Here is a 26,379-nt window from a genome sequence, read left to right as displayed (position 1 = left end):
TGTTCAAAAACATTATAGTTAAATTGTATCCACAATTGTCTGCAGTTATTTATTTTATACAAAATTTACATTTAAATTTTCCACTAAAAGATGTGCAGGAACAGTAATAAAAAAATGTATTTTTAAGTAGTTTTTTTGTTCTTTTTTTTTTTAGAAACTGGAAATTAAATCTCCCGGACAAGTCTTTGTGAATGGAATCATTAGTACACTACCTGTACATTCAGGTATAACACTGAAACATTCAATGATAGAGAATAGGTTGTGATAAAGAAGCGTCAGCAACATGTTCAAATAAAATGTTCTGTTCACTTCATCTCTACATTTGCTTTATTCTCCAGGAAGCACCTGGCATTGGCATTAAAGGGAATCTGTCAGAAGGTTTTTTGATATGTAATGTGAGGTCAGACTTAGGTATGGGCTGAGACACAGATTTCAGGGATGTGTCAGTTATCAGGCTATGTGCTATTGTTTCCATACAACGAATGTTTGATCACCAGGAGCTTATCATTGCCCAGACTAGCTCTCTCATGCCAAATGGTCTGACCATGCTCCCTCCTATCTGTCAACAGATAATATATTCAGAATGCTGTAATGTGGGCTGGTTTATCATTCTGAGCTCTGCTACATGCTGCATCTAAAAACTTTGAATGTATCACATCTTCTGTATCCAGTAAATTAAGAGATACATCGTTGGATTCTGAGTCTCTTTTCCCATATCATGCTGCTCTTAGAGGAGGTAGCAAAAAGCTGGTGACAGATTCCCTTTAAACATATCCGCAGGGCAGAGTAACTGAAGAAAGGCAAAAAGTATGTTATTTTGGCTAGTACGCATCTCTGTACTTTTTTTTGAATTATAGAAAAGTGCTTGTACTTATTCTTTACTATGGAATTACATTTTTTTCGATGTTTATTTCATGCCCTTTCAGACCCCTAAATAAAACATTCATGATGTGCCTGTTTGATATTTTTCTCTACAAATTGCTAAAAAAGGATGTCGAGTTCAAAAACTGCCCTCAAATGATTCCCTCATCATCATGTCCCCCCTATGTGTGACACCAAATCAAAGTGATCCATGCAGAAAAAGCAAAGGTTGACCTAAAGTATCTGACTGATTTTGGCAGGCATGGATGGCTGTTTTATATCTATGGGGGTGGCAGATAGATGGAGAAAAAGAACTGGGCATGTTAAATGTTAGATATTTCTGGTTTTGCCAGAATTGCGGGATGACCAGTCCGGCCCTGCCTATAGCTAAGTAAAATTAGTGTACCATCCTTATAATGTACCAGGACAGTGATTGAGTTTTATCTCATTTCCATCCACATGCTACTTTTTTTAATTTTTGGTGAGGAATCTGCATGAAAATTGACAAATGACATTGAACAAGAATTTTGTCTTAATTTTAGGCATAAATACATAGTCCAACATACTAGTATTTTTTCTCAGCATTCCACAAGTGTCATGCGGAGAATTTCTGTCCACATACACCTCCAATAGATGCCTCCAAAATATGCCACTGTATAACCATGCCAAAGCTTAAATTGTTATATGCTCCTGTGAAAAAAGTAGGCTGACATATACCAACCTAATGGAGGCCAAGACTGATTCTTTTTTTTACCTCCATTTGGATAAATGACAGCCTAAGAATAATTTTGGCATCCAATATATCTCACGAGAAGTGTGAATTCAGCCTGCAAACTTTAATTAATGAGAATATATTAAGGCCACCATACATATTAGATGGCTGTCAGCTGAATATTTGTTCAGCCGCTCATTTAGCCGGAAGCCATCTTGGCCATGTCTCCCATACACAGGACCACTTTTCCAGCCGGGTGCTCCAGTGTTCTCTATGAGAGAAGTCACCATGTCTGGAGGTGGCTTACCTCAGGGAGATGCAATGATCGGCAGCCCAACATTCAATATGTTAGATTTATAAATCCACTGACAATAAATTGTCCGGGGCTCACTTTCACATTAGATTGTGGGCCAAAGCCATCTTTTACATCACACTTTTTAGATATAGTAAGTTAAAAAATACAGCAGAAAATGTCTCGCTTTAAAAAAAAAAGTGACTATTTTTCACTGACTATTTTTTTTTGTATGTATGAATTTAGTCTCAGAAAAATACATCATCTTTCAGCCCTCAATCTTCTTCATTGTTGTGCATGCAACCGGCATTGGTCTTCAGGTGGTGATCCAATTATTACCCATAATGCAAATGTACGTGGTACTGGACCCTTCATTTAAAACTCTCACTTGTGGTAAGAACGAATCTTCATGTACCCCCTCCTACTGTATCCTCACCCATTCCCTGTAGACTGTGATTCCTCGTGGGCAGGGTCCTCTCTCCTTCTGTACTTGTGTGTGCCTTGTATTGCTCAAGTTTATTGTACTTGTTTATGTATGGCCTTTTTTTTATCATGTAAAGCGCCATGGAAAAAATGACGCTATGAAAATGAATAATAAATATAATGTAAATAGAATTTAGAAGATGGCTGTACATTCTGATGGTTGTAATGTCCATATCTTGCTATTGTTGCTATACATAGCAGCTGAGTGTGCGATAACAATTGCTTTATTTTCCATATACACATTTTTAATGCTTTGATTTTGTCCAACAGAAGCATGTGTGTTACATACTATATTTTTGATGTACTTAAAAGGGTTGTTTTAACAGGGCAATCCTTTTTAAAAGAAGCTTTGCTATTATTAGATAACTGCAAATCCATCCATCATCCAGTTATTACCAACTATTAACAGTCAGGCATGGATTTCTATTTTTTCCTGCTTCTTTTTCCTTCACTCTTTTATACCCTTTGCCCATTCCAAAATTAGGGAACGACCTAATATCAGTTTCCCTCCAGAGACTCAGATACAAACTGTCCCTGGGACAGACACCTAGATGCTGGCCCAATTCAGACATCCATTTTTCATGTATGTGTTCATTTCATGCTTTATGCAGATAGAACATGTACCTCTTATAATTCGCGGGCCTATTGACATGTACATGTTTTTTTGTGGACCGAGTAGCTGCAAAAAAAATATACCAAAGACATACTGATAGGGAATTTAGATTGTGAGCCCCCAACGGGGACAGTGGTGATAATGTGTGCAAACTGTAAAGCGCTGCTGAATATGTTAGCACTATAAAAAATAAAGATTATTATGGTGCTTGAACCTCCTAGGTTCAAGCAACATATTGTAATCCGATTTCTTATATTTTCTTATTATTATTATTATTCTTCTCCGCGTTTTCCGCAATTAATGCGGCCCGAACCGCTCGGCGCAGAGACCCCGTTCAGACGGCGTTTCGAAGGCCTCGGTGGGGACAGGTGTGCTATGACTTTTATAGTCGATCCGATATGTAGATTTTATTTAAATCGCATTTTTAAAAAAAAATTTCCCATAGGAAATAATGGCGAACTTTCCATTACCCCCAACTTGACCTTCCAAAGATGGCAGCTATGCAAATGTACGGTGTCCATTTTAGGACATGATCATTTATCAAAGTCAAACATCAGAATAAAGTGACTATGACACCCTCTCGTCCCGTGTGTAAAAAGTAAGTGCCCCCCCGGCCCCGTGTGTGAAAAGTAAGTGCCCCCCCCCCCGGCCCCGTGTGTGAAAAGTAAGTGCGCCCCCGGCCCCGTGTGCAAAAGTAAGTGCGCCCCCGGCCCCGTGTGCAAAAGTAAGTGCGCCCCCGGCCCTGTGTGCAAAAGTAAGTGCCCCCCCGGCCCCGTGTGTGAAAAGTAAGTGACCCCCCGGCTCCGTGTGTGAAAAGTAAGTGCCCCCCCGGCCCCGTGTGTGAAAAGTAAGTGCCCCCCGGCCCCGTGTGGAAAAGTAAGTGCGCCCCCGGCCCCGTGTGGAAAAGTAAGTGCGCCCCCGGCCCCGTGTGCAAAAGTAAGTGCGCCCCCGGCCCCGTGTGCAAAAGTAAGTGCGCCCCCGGCCCCGTGTGCAAAAGTAAGTGCGCCCCCGGCCCCGTGTGCAAAAGTAAGTGCGCCCCCGGCCCCGTGTGCAAAAGTAAGTGCGCCCCCGGCCCCGTGTGCAAAAGTAAGTGCGCCCCCGGCCCCGTGTGCAAAAGTAAGTGCGCCCCCGGCCCCGTGTGCAAAAGTAAGTGCGCCCCCGGCCCCGTGTGCAAAAGTAAGTGCGCCCCCGGCCCCGTGTGCAAAAGTAAGTGCGCCCCCGGCCCCGTGTGCGCAAAAGTAAGTGCGCCCCGGTCCCGGGTGCGCAAAAGTAAGTGCTGCCCCGGTCCCGGGTGCGGAAAAGTAAGTGTGCCCCGGTCCCGGGTGTGGAAAAGTAAGTGCTGCCCCGGTCCCGGGTGTGGAAAAGTAAGTGCTCCCCTGGTTCCGTGTGTGAAAAGTGCTGCTGTAAAGCTGGCAGTGCTGTTCAAGCACCATGTATTTCCTTCAGGAAATGCCCATCTAGTTATTATTATTATTATTAACCTGGAATAAAATGTGCACTCATCTTTAGTTAAAGGGGTGGTCCACAATAGAAATTAATTTTCATCCTAAATCCCTATATATTTAGTAACATAATGTAAACTAGTTTCTATTATATTTGTATTAAAAATTCACCAGCCTTCTCTAAGTGCTGGTTTTTTCCCTACTTTTTTTTTTATGATGCTCCGTTTGAGAATCCCATTGCATGCTGGTATACCCAAATGAAGCATCATTAGGGGGCAGAGGTTGCTGTCACTGTTGCTGCCACTGACCCCTCCTTGACATGAAGCATCAGGGGGCAGAGATTGCTGTCACTGCCACTGACCCCTCCTTGAAATGAAGCATCAGGGGTCAGAGATTGCTGTCACTGCCACTGACCCCTTCTTGACATGAAGCATCAGGGGGCAGAGGTTGCTGTCGCTGCCATTGACCCGTCCTTGAAATGAAGCATCATCAGGGGGCAGAGGTTGCTGTCATTGTCGCTGCCACTGACCCCTCCTTGAAATGAAGCATCAGGGGGAAGAGGTTGCTGTCGCTGCCACTGACCCCTCCTTGAAATGAAGCATCAGGGGTCAGAGATTGCTGTCACTGCTAGGGTTGAGCGACTTTCATTTTTTTAAGATCGAGTCGGGTTTTGTGAAACCCGACTTAATCCAGAGTCGAGTTGAGTGCAGTCGGCCGATTATCGCTAAAAGTCGGGGATCGACCGAAACACGAAACCCAATGCAAGTCAATGGGGAAGCATAGTCGGCAGTGAGTGGAGGCCAGGAAAACACCTACAGTGCCCATTTTAATGCCAAAAACATCCATTCTTGTTTCTGAAGCTTGTCAATCTTAATTAACTTTATAATAATAGTTGTTCAATGGAACTTGGGGGTGATTTGGCAAATTTGTGGGGGGTAGGGCTGGTTCAAGGTTTTAGTGGGCCCAGGAAACGTGGACTACGTCACGGCGGTGGAGCAGGGAGAGGTAAGGCTACGTTCACATTTGCGGTCAGCGCCGCAGCGTCAGGCGCCGCAGCGGCGCCGCATGCGTCATGCGCCCCTATATTTAACATGGGGGCGCATGGACATGCGTTGTGCTGCGTTTAGCGCCGCATGGCCGCAAGCGTTGGACGCAAGAAACGCATCAAGTTGCATTTTTTTTGCGGCCAACTTGCGGCCAAAAACGACGCATGCGGCGCAAAACGCAGCGTTTTAGCGTGCGTTTTGCCGCGTTTTTGTTTGCGTTGTGCGCTGCGGCGCCGACGCTGCGGCACACAACGCAAATGTGAACGTAGCCTAAGTATTTCAACGTTGCAAGTGCTGTGATCCTGAGCAAGCAGGGGGGGGCCACTCGTTCGCATTGGCACTGGCACAGGGCCCCTCAAAGTACAGCGATGTGTGTTTGCATGGCGGGGGCGCCTCTCACCAGCAGCGACACTTTTGCGTACTCTGAGGGGCCCTGTGCCAGTGACGTCGCCAACGAGTATGCCCCCCCCCCACCTGATGAAGGAACCTGCACTTTCATCTGCACCTTCCTCTTTGTCCCTGTGTAAGGTGGTATAACATGCGGGAAGGGGAACCTGACTTTCAGCAGGGTCAGATTCTGGCTGTGTAGAGTGCAAGGGGAATGTAGTGGTCTAGGTCAATGTACCAGCAGACTCATGTAGCAGTGGCTGGGCAGTGGGCAGGATGAGGAGGAAACAGATATAGGGCCAAAGAATAAAGTAGGCTAAATGCAGTTCAAAATTGGTAACAGGACTAAACAGGCGGCATTGCTTTGTTGAGTGGAGTAGCAAACCCAGGAGCAGCAGACTCTGTTTTAAGGGCCCAAATACACTAATAGGCCAAATGCAGTTTAATATCTGCTACTGTAGGCCAAAAGCCAGAAGGTTGAAGCTCAGCTTTATTCAGTTGAGGACAAACACCACGCAGGGGCAGACACCGTTAGTAGGCCGGAACCAAAGTTGAAGGCCAAATGCAGTTTAATATCTGATACTATAGGCCGAAAGCTAGAAGGTTGAAGCTCAGCTTTTTTTAGTTGAGGACAAACACCAGGGAGGAGCAAACAGAGCTATTAGGCCCCATCCAGCAATTAAAAAAAAAAAAAGAGCCAGAAGGTGGAAACTCAGCTTTGTTCAGTGGAGGACAACACCAGGCAGGGGCAGACACCGTTAGTAGGCCCTAAACACTTTTTTTTTTTAAATCTTAATAAGAGCCAGAAGGTAGAAGCTCAGCTTTGTTCAGTGGAGGACAACACCAGGCAGGGGCAGACACCGTTAGTAGGCCCTAAACATTTTTTTTTTTTTTTAATCTTAATCAGGAACAGAAGGTTGAAGCACAGCTTTATTCAGTTGAGGACAACACCAGGGAGGGGCAGACACCGTTAGTAGGCCGGAACCACCAATCTTTTAAAAATCAGCAGTTAATAAGAGCCAGAAGGTTGAAGCACAGCTTTGTTCAGTGGAGGACAACACCAGGCAGGGGCAGACACCGTTAGTAGGCCCTAAACACCCAATTTATTTTTTAAAAATCTTAATTTGGAACAGAAGGTTGAAGCACAGCTTTATTCAGTTGAGGACAACACCAGGGAGGGGCAGACACCGTTAGTAGGCCGGAACCACCAATCTTTTAAAAAACAGCAGTTAATAAGAGCCAGAAGGTTGATGCACAGCTTTGTTCAGTGGAGGACAACACCAGGCAGGGGCAGACACCGTTAGTAAGCCCTAAACACCCAATTTCTTTTTTAAAAATCTTAATTTGGAACAGAAGGTTGAAGCACAGCTTTATTCAGTTGAGGACAACACCAGGGAGGGGCAGACACCGTTATTAGGCCGGAACCACCAATCTTTTAAAAAACAGCAGTTAATAAGAGCCAGAAGGTTGAAGCACAGCTTTATTCAGTTGAGGACAACACCAGGGAGGGGCAGACACCGTTAGTAGGCCCTAAACACCCAATTTCTTTTTTAAAAATCTTAATTTGGAACAGAAGGTTGAAGCACAGCTTTATTCAGTTGAGGACAACACCAGGGAGGGGCAGACACCGTTAGTAGGCCGGAACCACCAATCTTTTAAAAAACAGCAGTTAATAAGAGCCAGAAGGTTGAAGCACAGCTTTATTCAGTTGAGGACAACACCAGGGAGGGGCAGACACCGTTAGTAGGCCCTAAACACCCAATTTCTTTTTTTAAAATCTTAATTTGGAACAGAAGGTTGAAGCACAGCTTTATTCAGTTGAGGACAACACCAGGGAGGGGCAGACACCGTTAGTAGGCCGGAACCACCAATCTTTTAAAAAACAGCAGTTAATAAGAGCCAGAAGGTTGATGCACAGCTTTGTTCAGTGGAGGACAACACCAGGCAGGGGCAGACACCGTTAGTAGGCCCTAAACACCCAATTTCTTTTTTAAAAATCTTAATTTGGAACAGAAGGTTGAAGCACAGCTTTATTCAGTTGAGGACAACACCAGGGAGGGGCAGACACCGTTAGTAGGCCGGAACCACCAATCTTTTAAAAAACAGCAGTTAATAAGAGCCAGAAGGTTGAAGCACAGCTTTATTCAGTTGAGGACAACACCAGGGAGGGGCAGACACCGTTAGTAGGCCCTAAACACCCAATTTCTTTTTTAAAAATCTTAATTTGGAACAGAAGGTTGAAGCACAGCTTTATTCAGTTGAGGACAACACCAGGGAGGGGCAGACACCGTTAGTAGGCCGGAACCACCAATCTTTTAAAAAACAGCAGTTAATAAGAGCCAGAAGGTTGAAGCACAGCTTTATTCAGTTGAGGACAACACCAGGGAGGGGCAGACACCGTTAGTAGGCCCTAAACACCCAAATTCTTTTTTTAAAATCTTAATTTGGAACAGAAGGTTGAAGCACAGCTTTATTCAGTTGAGGACAACACCAGGGAGGGGCAGACACCGTTAGTAGGCCGGAACCACCAATCTTTTAAAAAACAGCAGTTAATAAGAGCCAGAAGGTTAAAGCACATCTTTATTCAGTTGAGGACAACACCAGGGAGGGGCAGACACCGTTAGTAGGCCCTAAACACCCAATTTCTTTTTTAAAAATCTTAATTTGGAACAGAAGGTTGAAGCACAGCTTTATTCAGTTGAGGACAACACCAGGGAGGGGCAGACACCGTTAGTAGGCCGGAACCACCAATCTTTTAAAAAACAGCAGTTAATAAGATCCATAAGGTTGAAGCACAGCTTTGTTCAGTGGAGGACAACACCAGGCAGGGGCAGACACCGTTAGTAGGCCCTAAACACCCAATTTCTTTTTTAAAAATCTTAATTTGGAACAGAAGGTTGAAGCACAGCTTTATTCAGTTGAGGACAACACCAGGGAGGGGCAGACACCATTAGTAGGCCGGAACCACCAATCTTTTAAAAAACAGCAGTTAATAAGAGCCAGAAGGTTGAAGCACAGCTTTATTCAGTTGAGGACAACACCAGGGAGGGGCAGACACCGTTAGTAGGCCGGAACCACCAATCTTTTAAAAAACAGCAGTTAATAAGAGCCAGAAGGTTGAAGCACATCTTTATTCAGTTGAGGACAACACCAGGGAGGGGCAGACACCGTTAGTAGGCCCTAAACACCCAATTTCCTTTTTAAAAATCTTAATTTGGAACAGAAGGTTGAAGCACAGCTTTATTCAGTTGAGGACAACACCAGGGAGGGGCAGACACCGTTAGTAGGCCGGAACCACCAATCTTTTAAAAAACAGCAGTTAATAAGATCCAGAAGGTTGAAGCACAGCTTTGTTCAGTGGAGGACAACACCAGGCAGGGGCAGACACCGTTAGTAGGCCCTAAACACCCAATTTCTTTTTTAAAAATCTTAATTTGGAACAGAAGGTTGAAGCACAGCTTTATTCAGTTGAGGACAACACCAGGGAGGGGCAGACACCGTTAGTAGGCCGGAATCACCAATCTTTTAAAAAACAGCAGTTAATAAGAGCCAGAAGGTTGAAGCACAGCTTTATTCAGTTGAGGACAACACCAGGGAGGGGCAGACACCGTTAGTAGGCCCTAAACACCCAATTTCTTTTTTAAAAATCTTAATTTGGAACAGAAGGTTGAAGCACAGCTTTATTCAGTTGAGGACAACACCAGGGAGGGGCAGACACCGTTAGTAGGCCGGAACCACCAATCTTTTAAAAAACAGCAGTTAATAAGATCCATAAGGTTGAAGCACAGCTTTGTTCAGTGGAGGACAACACCAGGCAGGGGCAGACACCGTTAGTAGGCCCTAAACACCCAATTTCTTTTTTAAAAATCTTAATTTGGAACAGAAGGTTGAAGCACAGCTTTATTCAGTTGAGGACAACACCAGGGAGGGGCAGACACCATTAGTAGGCCGGAACCACCAATCTTTTAAAAAACAGCAGTTAATAAAAGCCAGAAGGTTGAAGCACAGCTTTATTCAGTTGAGGACAACACCAGGGAGGGGCAGACACCGTTAGTAGGCCCTAAACACCCAATTTCTTTTTTTAAAATCTTAATTTGGAACAGAAGGTTGAAGCACAGCTTTATTCAGTTGAGGACAACACCAGGGAGGGGCAGACACCGTTAGTAGGCCGGAACCACCAATCTTTTAAAAAACAGCAGTTAATAAGAGCCAGAAGGTTGAAGCACATCTTTATTCAGTTGAGGACAACACCAGGGAGGGGCAGACACCGTTAGTAGGCCCTAAACACCCAATTTCTTTTTTAAAAATCTTAATTTGGAACAGAAGGTTGAAGCACAGCTTTATTCAGTTGAGGACAACACCAGGGAGGGGCAGACACCGTTAGTAGGCCGGAACCACCAATCTTTTAAAAAACAGCAGTTAATAAGATCCAGAAGGTTGAAGCACAGCTTTGTTCAGTGGAGGACAACACCAGGCAGGGGCAGACACCGTTAGTAGGCCCTAAACACCCAATTTCTTTTTTTAAAAATCTTAATTTGGAACAGAAGGTTGAAGCACAGCTTTATTCAGTTGAGGACAACACCAGGGAGGGGCAGACACCGTTAGTAGGCCGGAATCACCAATCTTTTAAAAAACAGCAGTTAATAAGAGCCAGAAGGTTGAAGCACAGCTTTGTTCAGTGGAGGACAACACCAGGCAGGGGCAGACACCGTTAGTAGGCCCTAAACACCCAATTTTTTTAAAAAAAATCTTAATTTCGAACAGAAGGTTGAAGCACAGCTTTATTCAGTTGAGGACAACACCAGGGAGGGGCAGACACCGTTAGTAGGCCGGAACCACCAATCTTTTAAAAAACAGCAGTTAATAAGAGCCAGAAGGTTGAAGCACAGCTTTATTCAGTTGAGGACAACACCAGGGAGGGGCAGACACCGTTAGTAGGCCCTAAACACCCAATTTCTTTTTTAAAAATCTTAATTTGGAACAGAAGGTTGAAGCACAGCTTTATTCAGTTGAGGACAACACCAGGGAGGGGCAGACACCGTTAGTAGGCCGGAACCACCAATCTTTTAAAAAACAGCAGTTAATAAGAGCCAGAAGGTTGAAGCACAGCTTTGTTCAGTGGAGGACAAAACCAGGCAGGGGCAGACACCGTTAGTAGGCCCTAAACACCCAATTTTTTTTAAAAAAATCTTAATTTGGAACAGAAGGTTGAAGCACAGCTTTATTCAGTTGAGGACAACACCAGGGAGGGGCAGACACCGTTAGTAGGCCGGAACCACCAATCTTTTAAAAAACAGCAGTTAATAAGAGCCAGAAGGTTGAAGCACAGCTTTATTCAGTTGAGGACAACACCAGGGAGGGGCAGACACCGTTAGTAGGCCCTAAACACCCAATTTCTTTTTTAAAAATCTTAATTTGGAACAGAAGGTTGAAGCACAGCTTTATTCAGATGAGGACAACACCAGGGAGGGGCAGACACCGTTAGTAGGCCGGAACCACCAATCTTTTAAAAAACAGCAGTTAATAAGAGCCAGAAGGTTGAAGCACAGCTTTGTTCAGTGGAGGACAACACCAGGCAGGGGCAGACACCGTTAGTAGGCCCTAAACACCCAATTTTTTTTTTAAAAATCTTAATTTGGAACAGAAGGTTGAAGCACAGCTTTATTCAGTTGAGGACAACACCAGGGAGGGGCAGACACCGTTAGTAGGCCCTAAACACCCAATTTCTTTTTTAAAAATCTTAATTTGGAACAGAAGGTTGAAGCACAGCTTTATTCAGTTGAGGACAACACCAGGGAGGGGCAGACACCGTTAGTAGGCCCTAAACACCCAATTTATTTTTTAAAAATCTTAATTTGGAACAGAAGGTTGAAGCACAGCTTTATTCAGTTGAGGACAACACCAGGGAGGGGCAGACACCGTTAGTAGGCCGGAACCACCAATCTTTTAAAAAACAGCAGTTAATAAGAGCCAGAAGGTTGAAGCACAGCTTTGTTCAGTGGAGGACAACACCAGGCAGGGGCAGACACCGTTAGTAGGCCCTAAACACCCAATTTTTTTTTAAAAAATCTTAATGTGGAACAGAAGGTTGAAGCACAGCTTTATTCAGTTGAGGACAACACCAGGGAGGGGCAGACACCGTTAGTAGGCCCTAAACACCCAATTTCTTTTTTAAAAATCTTAATTTGGAACAGAAGGTTGAAGCACAGCTTTATTCAGTTGAGGACAACACCAGGGAGGGGCAGACACCGTTAGTAGGCCGGAACCACCAATCTTTTAAAAAACAGCAGTTAATAAGAGCCAAAAGGTTGAAGCACAGCTTTATTCAGTTGAGGACAACACCAGGGAGGGGCAGACACCGTTAGTAGGCCCTAAACACCCAATTTCTTTTTTAAAAATCTTAATTTGGAACAGAAGGTTGAAGCACAGCTTTATTCAGTTGAGGACAACACCAGGGAGGGGCAGACACCGTTAGTAGGCCGGAACCACCAATCTTTTAAAAAACAGCAGTTAATAAGAGCCAGAAGGTTGAAGCACAGCTTTATTCAGTTGAGGACAACACCAGGGAGGGGCAGACACCGTTAGTAGGCCCTAAACACCCAATTTCTTTTTTAAAAATCTTAATTTGGAACAGGAGGTTGAAGCACAGCTTTATTCAGTTGAGGACAACACCAGGGAGGGGCAGACACCGTTAGTAGGCCGGAACCACCAATCTTTTAAAAAACAGCAGTTAATAAGAGCCAGAAGGTTGAAGCACAGCTTTATTCAGTTGAGGACAACACCAGGGAGGGGCAGACACCGTTAGTAGGCCCTAAACACCCAATTTCTTTTTTAAAAATCTTAATTTGGAACAGAAGGTTGAAGCACAGCTTTATTCAGTTGAGGACAACACCAGGGAGGGGCAGACACCGTTAGTAGGCCGGAACCACCAATCTTTTAAATAACAGCAGTTAATAAGAGCCAGAAGGTTGAAGCACAGCTTTGTTCAGTGGAGGACAACACCAGGCAGGGGCAGACACCGTTAGTAGGCCCTAAACACCCAATTTTTTTAAAAAAAAATCTTAATTTGGAACAGAAGGTTGAAGCACAGCTTTATTCAGTTGAGGACAACACCAGGGAGGGGCAGACACCGTTAGTAGGCACTAAACACCCAATTTCTTTTTTAAAAATCTTAATTTGGAACAGAAGGTTGAAGCACAGCTTTATTCAGTTGAGGACAACACCAGGGAGGGGCAGACACCGTTAGTAGGCCGGAACCACCAATCTTTTAAAAAACAGCAGTTAATAAGAGCCAGAAGGTTGAAGCACAGCTTTATTCAGTTGAGGACAACACCAGGGAGGGGCAGACACCTTTAGTAGGCCCTAAACACCCAATTTCTTTTTTAAAAATCTTAATTTGGAACAGAAGGTTGAAGCACAGCTTTATTCAATTGAGGACAACACCAGGGAGGGGCAGACACCGTTAGTAGGCCGGAACCACCAATCTTTTAAAAAACAGCAGTTAATAAGAGCCAGAAGGTTGAAGCACAGCTTTGTTCAGTGGAGGACAACACCAGGCAGGGGCAGACACCGTTAGTAGGCCCTAAACACCCAATTTTTTTTTTTAAAAATCTTAATTTGGAACAGAAGGTTGAAGCACAGCTTTATTCAGTTGAGGACAACACCAGGGAGGGGCAGACACCGTTAGTAGGCCGTAACCAAAGTTGAAGGCCAAATGCAGTTTAATATCTGATACTATAGGCCGAAAGCCATAAGGTTGAAGCACAGCTTTATTCAGTTGCAGCTTCTTGGCAATAATATAAAGAAGACGCGACAGGACAACACTCGGTGGATGCCATATCTGTGTTTTCAACTGAAAAAAACCTTTCAGTTAACTACTTGCAGGAGAAAGTTTTTGTAGCTGGTGGCCAATTTTTGTACTGTACCAGTTTTTTGTTGTATGTGTTTTTGTTTTTAATGTTAACCCCTTCACCCCCGGAGCTTTTTCCGTTTTTCCATTTTCGTTTTTCGCTACCCTCCTTCCCAGAGCCATAACTTTTTTATTTTTCCGTCAATTTGGCCATGTGAGGGCTTATTTTTTGCGGGACGAGTTGTACTTTTGAACGACATCATTGGTTTTAGCATGTCGTGTACTAGAAAACGGGAAAAAAATTCCAAGTGCAGTGAAATTGCAAAAAAAGTGCAATCCCACACTTGTTTTTTGCTTGCCTATTTTGCTAGGTTCACTAAATGCTAAAACTGACCTGCCATTATGATTCTCCAGGTCACTACGAGTTTATAGACACCTAACATGACTAGGTTATTTTTCACCTAAGTGGTGAAAAAAAATTCCAAACTTTGCAAAAAACAAAACAAAACAAAATTGCGCCATTTTCCGATACTCGTAGCGTCTCCATTTTTCGTGATCTGGGGTCAGGTGAGGGCTTATTTTTTGCGTGCCGAGCTGGCGTTTTTAATGATAGCATTTTGGTGTAGATACGTTCTTTTGATCGCCCGTTATTGCATTTTAATGCAATGTCGTGGCGACCAAAAAAACGTAAATCTGGCGTTTCGAATTTTTTTCTCATTACGCCATTTAGCGATCAGGTTAATGCTTTTTTTTTATTGATAGATCGGGCGATTCTGAACGCGGCGATACCAAATATGTGTAGGTTGGGTTTTTTTTTTATTGATTTATTTTGATTGGGGCGAAAGGGGGGTGATTTAAACTTTTATATTTTTTTTATTTTTTTCACATTTTTAAAAACTTTTTTTTTTTACTTTTGCCATGCTTCTATAGCCTCCATGGGAGGCTAGAAGCAGGCACAGCCCGATCGGCTCTGCTATGCAGCACCGATCATAAGATCGCTGCTACACAGCAGATTTGCAGGTGTGCTGTGAGCGCCGACCACAGGGTGGCGCTCACAGCCACCGGCAATCAGTAAGCATAGAGGTCTCAAGGACCTCTATGGTTACCTTCCTGACTCATCGCCGACCCCCGATCATGTGACGGGGGTCGGCGATGCGCTCATATCCGGCCGCACGGCCGGATGCGGTAGTTAAATGCCGCTGTCTGCGCTTGACAGCGGCATTTAACTAGTTAATAGCGGCGGGTGATCGCGATTTCACCCGCCGCTATTGCGCGCACATGTCAGCTGTAAAAAACAGCTGACATGTCGCGACTTTGATGTGCGCTCACCGCCGGAGCGCACATCAAAGCGGGGGTCCCGACATGTGACGTACTATACCGTCACATGTCGGGAAGGGGTTAAAATGTCTGCATTTGATATCTCTCCTGTATTTTCTTTTTTATAAGCAAAATACTTATTTTTATATTTTCTGATGTTTTATACCGGAGTGTTCCTCGGGACACGCTTATAAAGTGTCTTATATATGTGTTTCTAATGAGTCACATTATATATGTTTTGTAATTGTGGCTCTAAGAGATCTCAAAGATTTCATGGTTTGGAAATGATTGTTATGCCTTTACTGTTATATATAATAAAAACTGAATGGACACTTGTCAGCTCTTCTCAGGTGAAATGTTATCAAGTTCCGTCTGTTGGGCCATTATTCTAGGTCATACCCCCAGATCTGTGAACTGAGCAGCAGTAAGGAAAATTAGCTGGTCTAAGAAGCATATCCATCTTTCCTACTTAAACACTTTCTTCATTGCTACTTAATGTGTTATATTTTAAAGCCATTGCAAGATTTTATAGAAGGAACTGATTGTAATTATCACCATAGGTATCATCACCTTTTAAGGACAGTGGGCAATCATTCAGCACTTTTTTGTAGGCATACATCCTCTCCCCAGTAACCTGTATGCATTTGACATGACATTATTTGTTCCTTTTATTGCATTACTTTCTTCATTGATTCCTTTTGCATAATTTATATGTAGTTTTAGTGCTGGTTTTGTACTCTGAGCTTGTTGCCCTGTGCACAATATTTTAAGACAGACTGAAATGTCAAGTTTGTTCTGTCAAAAGCAGTAGTGTTTTAAAATAGATAAAAAACAACATAAAGACAACATTCTAGAGCTGCTGTTATACTTATAAAGACAGTAAAATGTGATAACAACTATTAGCAGGTCATCTTTAGTATGTAGGTTTGATGAATCGGTGATGGTTGTATTGTATTGTGTGTGGTATTGTTATTAGTATTGTGAATTTTATTAAAATGTTTGCCTTCTGATTCAGTGTTTACTTTTCTTAATTTCCAAAATGCATGATTTCTTTGAAGGTTGTGTCTTCTGTCTTTACACACTTCTTTCTTAACCCCTTCCCAACATGCGCCATATATGTACAGTGCTGTGGGATCATATGAGCTCACACAAAGCACCGTCACGATCAAATGTGGGTGTCAACTCAATATGAGAGGTGACGCCCTGCTAGCATTGATCGTGGGCGTTTAGCCCCTCTGATGCTGCTGTCAATATGGGGAGAACTACGTCCATGCATAGACTACTGGGGTCTTAACGCCATCACTTAAGAATAAGTATCCTTTGCCCTTGATATCTGAGCTCTTTGATAGACTCTGTAATGCCCCAGCCGTTTTCCAAGACTTTGTGAACGACATCTTCCGGGTGATGCTCACCACCTCGGTCGTAGTCTATCTGGATGATATTCTCATCTACTCTACAGATATTGACTCCAATCAGAGAGATGTTTGCAAAGTTTTTGACCTCTTACGGGCAAACTGAAGTGTGTGTTTGAGCAGGAGTCTATGCCTTTCCTTGGCTATATCATCTCTGACCAGGGATTGGCTATGGATCCTGCCAAGCTACAGGCTGTAATGGACTGTCAAGAACCCCATTCTCTTAAAGCAGTGCAGCGCTTTATGGGGTTCATTAATTACTATCGCCAGTTCATCCCACACTTCTCATCTTTGGTAGCTCCCTTGGTTGCCCTCACCAAGAAGGGAGCAAATCCCAAGTTGTGGTCGGAGGAGGTCTCCAAGGCCCTACTCACTATTAAGTCACACTTCGCTAGCGCTCCCATCCTACATCGCCCCGATGTAGATAAGCCATTTATAATAGAGGTGGATGCCTCATCCGTTGGTGCTGGAGCAGTCCTCTTCCAAAAGGATGCTCAAGGTCGGAAGCATCCTTGCTTCTTCTCCAAGACCTTCTCACCAGCAGAGAGGAATTATTCCATTGTGGACAGGGAGTTGCTAGCCATGAAGTTGGCTTTCTCAGAGTGGAGACACCTCCTAAAGTTTTTACAGACCAAAAAAATTTTGTGTACTAACAGACAGCCCAGCGGCAAAATTCTCGCCAGGCCAGATGGTCCCTGTTCTTCTCCCGGTTCCATTTCACCCTAACTTTTTTCTCCAGGTTGAAGAACATTCGTGCCGACGCTCTCTCCCGCTCCGTAGTGTCATCAGAGGAGGAGGAGCCTTGGCTTATTGTCCCTTCTGAGAGCCTGAGAACCGTGGCTCCGGATTCACTAGAGTCTGTTCCCCCGGGCAAGACTTTTGTACCATCAAATTTGCGACCAGAGTTTCTCTGTTGGTCTCCTTTGTCCAAGGAGGGTACACATTTCGGGATCAAGAGGACATTTGAGCTTCTGGCGAGAACATACTGGTGGCCGCATATGGCTCGTGACGTCGGGGATAATATTCGGGCATGTGTCTCCTGCGCCAAGAATCGGTCTACTCGGCAACGGCCTGCTGGGCTACTTTACCCCCTGCCAGTGGCAGACAGGCCCTGGGAGATGGTCGGGATGGACTTCGTGGTGGGCTTACTTAAGTGTCGTAGCTGCACCGTTATCTGGGTAGTCACCGATCAAAGTACAGCGGTGTGTTTGCACGGCGGGGGCGCCTCCCACCGGTAGCAACACTTTTGCGTACTATGAGGGGCCCTGTGGCAGTGACGTCGCCAATGAGTATTCCTCCCCCCACCTGATGAAGGAACCTGCACCTTCATCTGCACCTTCCTCTTTGTCCCCGTGTAAGGTGGTATTTTATGCGGGAAGGGGGACCTGACTTTCAGCAGGGTCACAATCTTGCAGTGTAGCGTGCACGGGGAATGTTGCATTATGGGTCAATGTACTAGCAGACTCATCTATCACTGGCTGGGCAATGGGCAGGATGAGGGGGAAACAGATATGGGCCCAAAGAATAAAGTGTGCTAAATGCAGTTCAAAATTGGTAACAGGACTAAACAGGCGGCATTGCTTTGTTCAGTGGAGTAGCAAACCCAGGAGCAGCAGACACTGTTTTAAGGGCCCAAACACACTAATAGGCTGAATGCAGTTTAATATCTGCTACTGTAGGCCAAAAGCCAGAAGGTTGAAGCTCAGCTTTATACAGTTGAGTACAACACCAGGGAGCGGCAGAAACCGTTAGTAGGCCCTAACCACCATTTTGTTTTTTAAAAAACACTTAATGAGAGCCAGAAGGTTGAAGCTCAGCTGTATTCAGTTGAGGACAACACCAGGGAGGGGCAGAAACGGTTAGTAGGCCCTAAACACCATTTTGTTTTTTAAAAAAACACCAGTTAATTAGAGGCAGAAGGTTGAAGCTCAGCTGTATTCAGTTGAGGGCAACACCAGGGAGGGGCAGAAACCGTTAGTAGGCCCTAAACACCATTTTGTTTTTTAAAAAAACACCAGTTAATGAGAGGCAGAAGGTTGAAGCTCAGCTGTATTCAGTTGAGGACAACACCAGGGAGGGGCAGACACCGTTAGTAGGCCGGAACCACCATTTTTTTTTAAAAACAGCAGTTAATCAAAGCCAGAAGGTAGAAGGTCAGCTTTATTCAGTTGAGGACAACAGAAGGCAGGGGCAGACACCGTTAGTAGGCCGGAACCACCAATTTTTTTTAAAAACAGCAGTTAATCAGAGCCAGAAGGTAGAAGCTCAGCTTTATTCAGTTGAGGACAACAGAAGGCAGGGGCAGACACTGTTAGTAGGCCGGAACCACCAATGTGTTTAAAAACTGCAGTTAATCAGAGCCGGAAGGTAGAAGCTCAGCTTTATTCAGTTGAGGACAACACCAGGCAGGGGCAGACACCGTTAGTAGGCCGGAACCACCATTTTTTTTTAAAAACAGCAGTTAATCAAAGCCAGAAGGTAGAAGCTCAGCTTTATTCAGTTGAGGACAACAGAAGGCAGGGGCAGACACCGTTAGTAGGCCGGAACCACCAATTTTTTTTAAAAAACAGCAGTTAATCAGAGCCAGAAGGTAGAAGCTCAGCTTTATTCAGTTGAGGACAACAGAAGGCAGGGGCAGACACCGTTAGTAGGCCGGAACCACCAATTTTTTTTAAAAACAGCAGTTAAACAGAGCCAGAAGGTAGAAGCTCAGCTTTATTCAGTTGAGGACAAACACCAGGCAGGGGCAGACACCTGTTGTGAATTTGCTTTTTGGCTCCCTCTAGTGGTTACTAGTTTTTTGACTCTGGTTTTTCTGTCATTCCTTTTATCCGCACCTGGGTCGTTAGTTAGGGGTGTTGCTATATAAGCTCCCTGGACCTTCAGTTCAATGCCTGGCAACGTAGTTATCAGAGCTAATCTGCTGTGCTCTTGTCTACTGATCCTGGTTCCGGTTATATCAGCTAAGTCTGCTATTTTGCTTTTTGCTATTTGTTTTGTTTTGTATTTTTGTCCAGCTTGTTCCAAATCTGTATCCTGATCTTTGCTGGAAGCTCTAGGGGGCTGGTGTTCTCCCCCCGGACCGTTAGACGGTTCGGGGGTTCTTGAATTTCCAGTGTGGATTTTGATAGGGTTTTTGTTGACCATATAAGTTACCTTTCTTTATTCTGCTATTAGTAAGCGGGCCTCTCTGTGCTAAACCTGGTTCATTTCTGTGTTTGTCATTTCCTCTTACCTCACCGTTATTATTTGTGGGGGGCTTCTATCCTGCTTTGGGGTCCCTTTCTCTGGAGGCAAGAGAGGTCTTTGTTTTCTTCTACTAGGGGTAGTTAGATTCTCCGGCTGGCGCGTGTCATCTAGAATCAACGTAGGAATGATCCCCGGCTATTTCTAGTGTTGGCGTTAGGAGTAGATATATGGTCAACCCAGTTACCACTGCCCTATGAGCTGGATTTTGTATCTTGCAGACTTCCACGTTCCTCTGAGACCCTCACCATTGGGGTCATAACAGTTTGCCAGGCCCGTATTATATGTGTAATGCATTGCAAAAGAGGGATTACAAGAAAGAAGATTCTGAGGTTTTTTTTTTCCTCTCTCATTTTTTTTTTTCTTCTTCCCCTTTACCTCAGAGTGGCTTAAGCTTGCTGCAGACATGAATGTCCAGACCTTGATTACAAGTGTGGACCAGCTGGCTACTCGTGTGCAGAGCTTACAAGACTATGTTATCAGAAGTCCTAGGTCAGAACCTAAGATACCGATTCCTGAACTGTTTTCCGGAGACAGGTTTAAGTTTAGGAATTTCATGAATAATTGCAAATTGTTTTTGTCCCTGAGACCCTGTTCATCTGGAGACTCCGCTCAGCAAGTAAAAATTGTTATTTCGTTCTTACGGGGCGACCCTCAAGATTGGGCTTTTTCGCTGGCGCCTGGAGATCCGGCATTGGCCGATATTGATGCGTTTTTTCTGGCGCTCGGTTTACTTTATGAGGAACCCAATCTTGAGATTCAGGCAGAAAAGGCCTTGCTGGCTATGTCTCAGGGGCAGGACGAGGCTGAAGTGTACTGCCAAAAATTTCGGAAATGGTCCGTGCTGACACATTGGAACGAGTGTGCACTGGCCGCTAATTTTAGAAATGGCCTTTCTGATGCCATTAAGAATGTTATGGTGGGTTTTCCCATTCCCACAGGTCTGAATGATACTATGGCACTGGCTATTCAAATTGACCGGCGGTTGCGGGAGCGCAAAACCGCAAATTCCCTCATGGTGTTGTCTGAACAGACACCTAATTCGGTGCAATGTGATAGAAAAACCGCAAATTCCCTCATGGTGTTGTCTGAACAGACACCTGATTTAATGCAATGTGATAGAATCCTGTCTAGAAATGAGCGGAAAATTCATAGACGCCGGAATGGCTTGTGTTACTACTGTGGTGATTCTACACATGTTATCTCAGCATGCTCTAAACGTATAGCTAAGGTTGTTAGTCCGGTCACCGTTGGTAATTTGCAACCTAAATTTATTCTGTCTGTAACTTTGATTTGCTCACTGTCATCTTATCCTGTCATGGCGTTTGTAGATTCAGGTGCTGCCCTGAGTCTTATGGATCTGTCATTTGCTAAGCACTGTGGTTTTATTCTTGAACCATTAGAAAATCCTATTCCTCTTAGGGGTATTGATGCTACGCCATTGGCAGAAAATAAACCGCAGTATTGGACACAGGTTACCATGTGCATGACTCCTGAACACCGCGAGGTGATACGTTTTCTTGTTTTACATAAAATGCATGATTTGGTTGTTTTAGGGCTGCCATGGTTACAGACCCATAATCCCGTCCTGGACTGGAAGGCTATGTCAGTGTCAAGTTGGGGCTGTCGTGGTATTCATGGGGATTCCCTGCCTGTGTCTATTGCTTCATCTACGCCTTCGGAAGTTCCGGAGTATTTGTCTGATTATCAGGATGTCTTTAGCGAGTCCAGGTCCAGTGCATTGCCTCCTCATAGGGACTGTGACTGTGCTATAGATTTGATCCCAGGCAGTAAATTTCCTAAGGGAAGACTGTTTAATCTGTCGGTACCTGAACATACCGCTATGCGTTCGTATATCAAGGAGTCTCTGGAGAAAGGACATATTCGTCCTTCTTCTTCCCCTCTTGGGGCGGGATTCTTTTTTGTGGCTAAAAAGGACGGATCGTTGAGGCCTTGTATTGATTATCGGCTTTTAAATAAGATCACTGTCAAATTTCAGTATCCTTTGCCGCTGTTGTCTGACTTGTTTGCCCGGATTAAAGGTGCCAAGTGGTTCACCAAGATAGACCTTCGTGGTGCGTACAACCTTGTGCGCATTAAGCAAGGTGATGAATGGAAAACCGCATTCAATACGCCCGAAGGTCATTTTGAGTACTTGGTGATGCCTTTTGGGCTCTCCAATGCGCCTTCAGTTTTTCAGTCCTTTATGCATGACATTTTCCGGAAGTATCTGGATAAATTTTTGATAGTTTATCTGGATGATATTTTGTTTTTTTCTGATAATTGGGACTCGCATGTGGAGCAGGTCAGGTTGGTCTTTAAAATTTTGCGTGAAAATTCTTTGTTTGTCAAGGGCTCAAAGTGTCTCTTTGGTGTACAGAAGGTTCCCTTTTTGGGGTTCATTTTTTCCCCTTCTGCTGTGGAGATGGACCCAGTCAAGGTCCGAGCTATTCTTGATTGGACTCAGCCCTCGTCAGTTAAGAGTCTTCAGAAGTTCTTGGGTTTCGCTAACTTCTACCGTCGTTTTATCGCAAATTTTTCTAGCATTGTGAAACCTTTGACGGATATGACCAAGAAGGGCTCCGATGTAGCTAACTGGGCTCCTGCTGCCGTGGAGGCTTTCCAGGAGTTAAAACGCCGGTTTACTTCGGCGCCTGTTTTGTGCCAGCCCGATATCTCACTTCCCTTTCAGGTTGAAGTGGATGCTTCAGAGATTGGAGCAGGGGCCGTTTTGTCGCAGAGAGGCCCTGGTTGCTCTGTTATGAAACCTTGTGCCTTTTTCTCTAGGAAATTTTCGCCTGCCGAGCGAAATTATGATGTGGGCAATCGGGAGTTGTTGGCCATGAAATGGGCATTTGAGGAGTGGCGTCATTGGCTCGAGGGTGCTAAGCATCGTGTGGTGGTCTTGACTGATCACAAAAATCTGATGTATCTCGAGTCTGCTAAACGCCTTAATCCGAGACAGGCCCGCTGGTCATTGTTTTTCTCCCGCTTTGATTTTGTTGTCTCGTATTTACCTGGTTCAAAGAATGTGAAGGCCGATGCTCTTTCTAGGAGCTTTGTGCCTGATGCTCCTGGAGTCGCTGATCCTGTTGGTATCCTTAAGGATGGAGTTATCTTGTCAGCTATTTCTCCGGATCTGCGACGTGTGTTGCAGAGATTTCAGGCTGATAGGCCTGAGTCTTGTCCACCCGACAGACTGTTTGTCCCTGATAAATGGACCAGCAGAGTCATTTCCGAGGTTCATTCCTCAGTGTTGGCAGGTCACCCGGGAATTTTTGGCACCAGAGATCTGGTGGCCAGGTCCTTTTGGTGGCCTTCCTTGTCAAGGGATGTGCGGTCATTTGTGCAGTCCTGTGGTACTTGTGCTCGAGCTAAGCCTTGCTGTTCTCGTGCCAGCGGGTTGCTCTTGCCCTTGCCTGTCCCGAAGAGACCTTGGACACATATCTCCATGGATTTCATTTCTGATCTTCCGGTGTCTCAGGGCATGTCTGTCATCTGGGTGATATGTGATCGCTTCTCCAAGATGGTCCATTTGGTTCCTTTGCCTAAGCTGCCTTCCTCTTCCGATCTGGTTCCTGTGTTTTTCCAGAACGTGGTTCGTTTGCACGGCATCCCTGAGAATATTGTGTCAGACAGAGGATCCCAGTTCGTTTCTAGGTTCTGGCGATCCTTTTGTAATAGGATGGGCATTGATTTGTCGTTTTCATCTGCTTTCCATCCTCAGACTAATGGACAGACGGAGCGAACCAACCAGACTTTGGAGGCTTATTTGAGGTGCTTTGTCTCTGCTGATCAGGACGATTGGGTGACATTCTTGCCGTTGGCTGAGTTTGCCCTTAATAATCGGGCTAGTTCCGCCACCTTGGTTTCGCCTTTTTTCTGCAACTCTGGTTTCCATCCTCGCTTTTCTTCGGGTCATGTGGAGCCTTCTGACTGTCCTGGGGTGGATTCTGTGGTGGATAGGTTGCAGCGGATCTGGAATCATGTGGTGGACAACTTGAAGTTGTCACAGGAGAGGGCTCAGCGCTTTGCCAACCGCCGCCGCGGTGTGGGTCCCCGACTACGCGTTGGGGATTTGGTGTGGCTTTCTTCTCGCTTTATTCCTATGAAGGTCTCCTCTCCAAAATTTAAACCTCGCTTCATTGGTCCTTACAAGATATTGGAAATCCTTAATCCTGTATCTTTTCGTCTGGATCTTCCTGTGTCGTTTGCTATTCACAATGTATTTCATAGGTCCTTGTTGCGGCGGTACGTTGTGCCTGTAGTTCCTTCTGCTGAGCCGCCTGCTCCGGTGTTGGTTGAGGGCGAGTTGGAGTACGTGGTGGAGAAGATCTTGGATTCGCGCCTCTCCAGGCGGAGGCTTCAGTACCTGGTCAAGTGGAAGGGCTATGGTCAGGAGGATAATTCCTGGGTGGTCGCCTCTGATGTTCATGCGGCCGATTTAGTTCGTGCCTTTCATGCCGCTCATCCTGATCGCCCTGGTGGTCGTGGTGAGGGTTCGGTGACCCCTCACTAAGGGGGGGGTACTGTTGTGAATTTGCTTTTTGGCTCCCTCTAGTGGTTACTAGTTTTTTGACTCTGGTTTTTCTGTCATTCCTTTTATCCGCACCTGGGTCGTTAGTTAGGGGTGTTGCTATATAAGCTCCCTGGACCTTCAGTTCAATGCCTGGCAACGTAGTTATCAGAGCTAATCTGCTGTGCTCTTGTCTACTGATCCTGGTTCCGGTTATATCAGCTAAGTCTGCTATTTTGCTTTTTGCTATTTGTTTTGTTTTGTATTTTTGTCCAGCTTGTTCCAAATCTGTATCCTGATCTTTGCTGGAAGCTCTAGGGGGCTGGTGTTCTCCCCCCGGACCGTTAGACGGTTCGGGGGTTCTTGAATTTCCAGTGTGGATTTTGATAGGGTTTTTGTTGACCATATAAGTTACCTTTCTTTATTCTGCTATTAGTAAGCGGGCCTCTCTGTGCTAAACCTGGTTCATTTCTGTGTTTGTCATTTCCTCTTACCTCACCGTTATTATTTGTGGGGGGCTTCTATCCTGCTTTGGGGTCCCTTTCTCTGGAGGCAAGAGAGGTCTTTGTTTTCTTCTACTAGGGGTAGTTAGATTCTCCGGCTGGCGCGTGTCATCTAGAATCAACGTAGGAATGATCCCCGGCTATTTCTAGTGTTGGCGTTAGGAGTAGATATATGGTCAACCCAGTTACCACTGCCCTATGAGCTGGATTTTGTATCTTGCAGACTTCCACGTTCCTCTGAGACCCTCGCCATTGGGGTCATAACAGACACCGTTAGTAGGCCGGAACCACCAATGTGTTTAAAAACTGCAGTTAATCAGAGCCGGAAGGTAGAAGCTCAGCTTTATTCAGTTGAGGACAACACCAGGCAGGGGCAGACACCGTTAGTAGGCCGGAAACACCAATGTGTTTAAAAACTGCAGTTAATCAGAGCCGGAAGGTAGAAGCTCAGCTTTATTCAGTTGAGGACAACACCAGGCAGGGGCAGACACCGTTAGTAGGCCGGAACCACCAATGTGTTTAAAAACAGCAGTTAATCAGAGCCAGAAGGTAGAAGCTCAGCTTTATTCAGTTGAGGACAACACCAGGGAGGGGCAGACACCGTTAGTAGGCCAGAACCACCATTTTTTTTAAAAAACAGCAGTTAATCAGAGCCGGAAGGTAGAAGCTCAGCTTTATTCAGTTGAGGACAACAGAAGGCAGGGGCAGACACCGTTAGTAGGCCGGAACCACCAATGTGTTTAAAAACTGCAGTTAATCAGAGCCGGAAGGTAGAAGCTCAGCTTTATTCAGTTGAGGACAACAGAAGGCAGGGGCAGACACCGTTAGTAGGCCGGAACCACCAATGTGTTTAAAAACAGCAGTTAATCAGAGCCGGAAGGTAGAAGCTCAGCTTTATTCAGTTGAGGACAACTTGAATTAGGGACTGCAGACAGAATTAGCAGGCTGTCCCCTGTGTGGACCATGCATCCAATACATTAACCCATTGAGCCACAAAGGACACGTAACCTTCCGTGGCCATGCCTACAGGTCCATGTGTCTGTTGTCAGGTGTACCTTTGTCAGTGGAGGCCTAGTGGAAGGAGGGACCGCAGACAGGCTTCGAAGGCCTAACACAATAAAATGGGCTGGCTGTAGGCACTTTATAATTGGTTCCAGGGGTACACGGGCAGCAGTGGTCTGGTCAGTGGAGGCCTAGTGGAAGGAGGGACCGCAGACAGGCTTCGAAGGCCTAACACAATAAAATGGGCTGGCTGTAGGCACTTTAAAATTGGTTCCAGGGGTACACGGGCAGCAGTGGTCTGGTCAGTGGAGGCCTAGTGGAAGGAGGGACCGCAGACAGGCTTCGAAGGCCTAACACAATAAAATGGGCTGGCTGTAGGCACTTTAAAATTGGTTCCAGGGGTACACGGGCAGCAGTGGTCTGGTCAGTGGAGGCCTAGTGGAAGGAGGGACCGCAGACAGGCTTCGAAGGCCTAACACAATAAAATGGGCTGGCTGTAGGCACTTTATAATTGGTTCCAGGGGTACACGGGCAGCAGTGGTCTGGTCAGTGGAGGCCTAGTGGAAGGAGGGACCACAGACAGGCTTCGAAGGCCTAACACAATAAAATGGGCTGGCTGTAGGCACTTTAAAATTGGTTCCAGGGGTACACGGGCAGCAGTGGTCTGGTCAGTGGAGGCCTAGTGGAAGGAGGGACCG

The 26,379-nt window shown here is 45.2% G+C and overlaps 1 protein-coding gene across 1 annotated transcript in view; it reads left to right on the top strand.

The window, feature by feature from the left end:
* Nucleotides 1-26,379, top strand: part of LOC143803852 (mucin-5AC-like) — a 394,146-nt gene that overhangs the window by 219,682 nt on the left and 148,085 nt on the right. The window contains exons 13-14 of the mRNA XM_077281617.1: nucleotides 155-224; nucleotides 2,112-2,258. Coding sequence (XP_077137732.1) covers nucleotides 155-224; nucleotides 2,112-2,258 — 217 coding nt within the window. The remainder of the gene's footprint in view (nucleotides 1-154; nucleotides 225-2,111; nucleotides 2,259-26,379) is intronic.

The sequence above is a fragment of the Ranitomeya variabilis genome, chromosome 2 (genome assembly GCF_051348905.1).
Source record: "Ranitomeya variabilis isolate aRanVar5 chromosome 2, aRanVar5.hap1, whole genome shotgun sequence".
In the NCBI taxonomy this organism is placed as follows: Eukaryota; Metazoa; Chordata; class Amphibia; order Anura; family Dendrobatidae; genus Ranitomeya; species Ranitomeya variabilis.
This window is presented reverse-complemented; position numbering and strand designations above follow the sequence as displayed.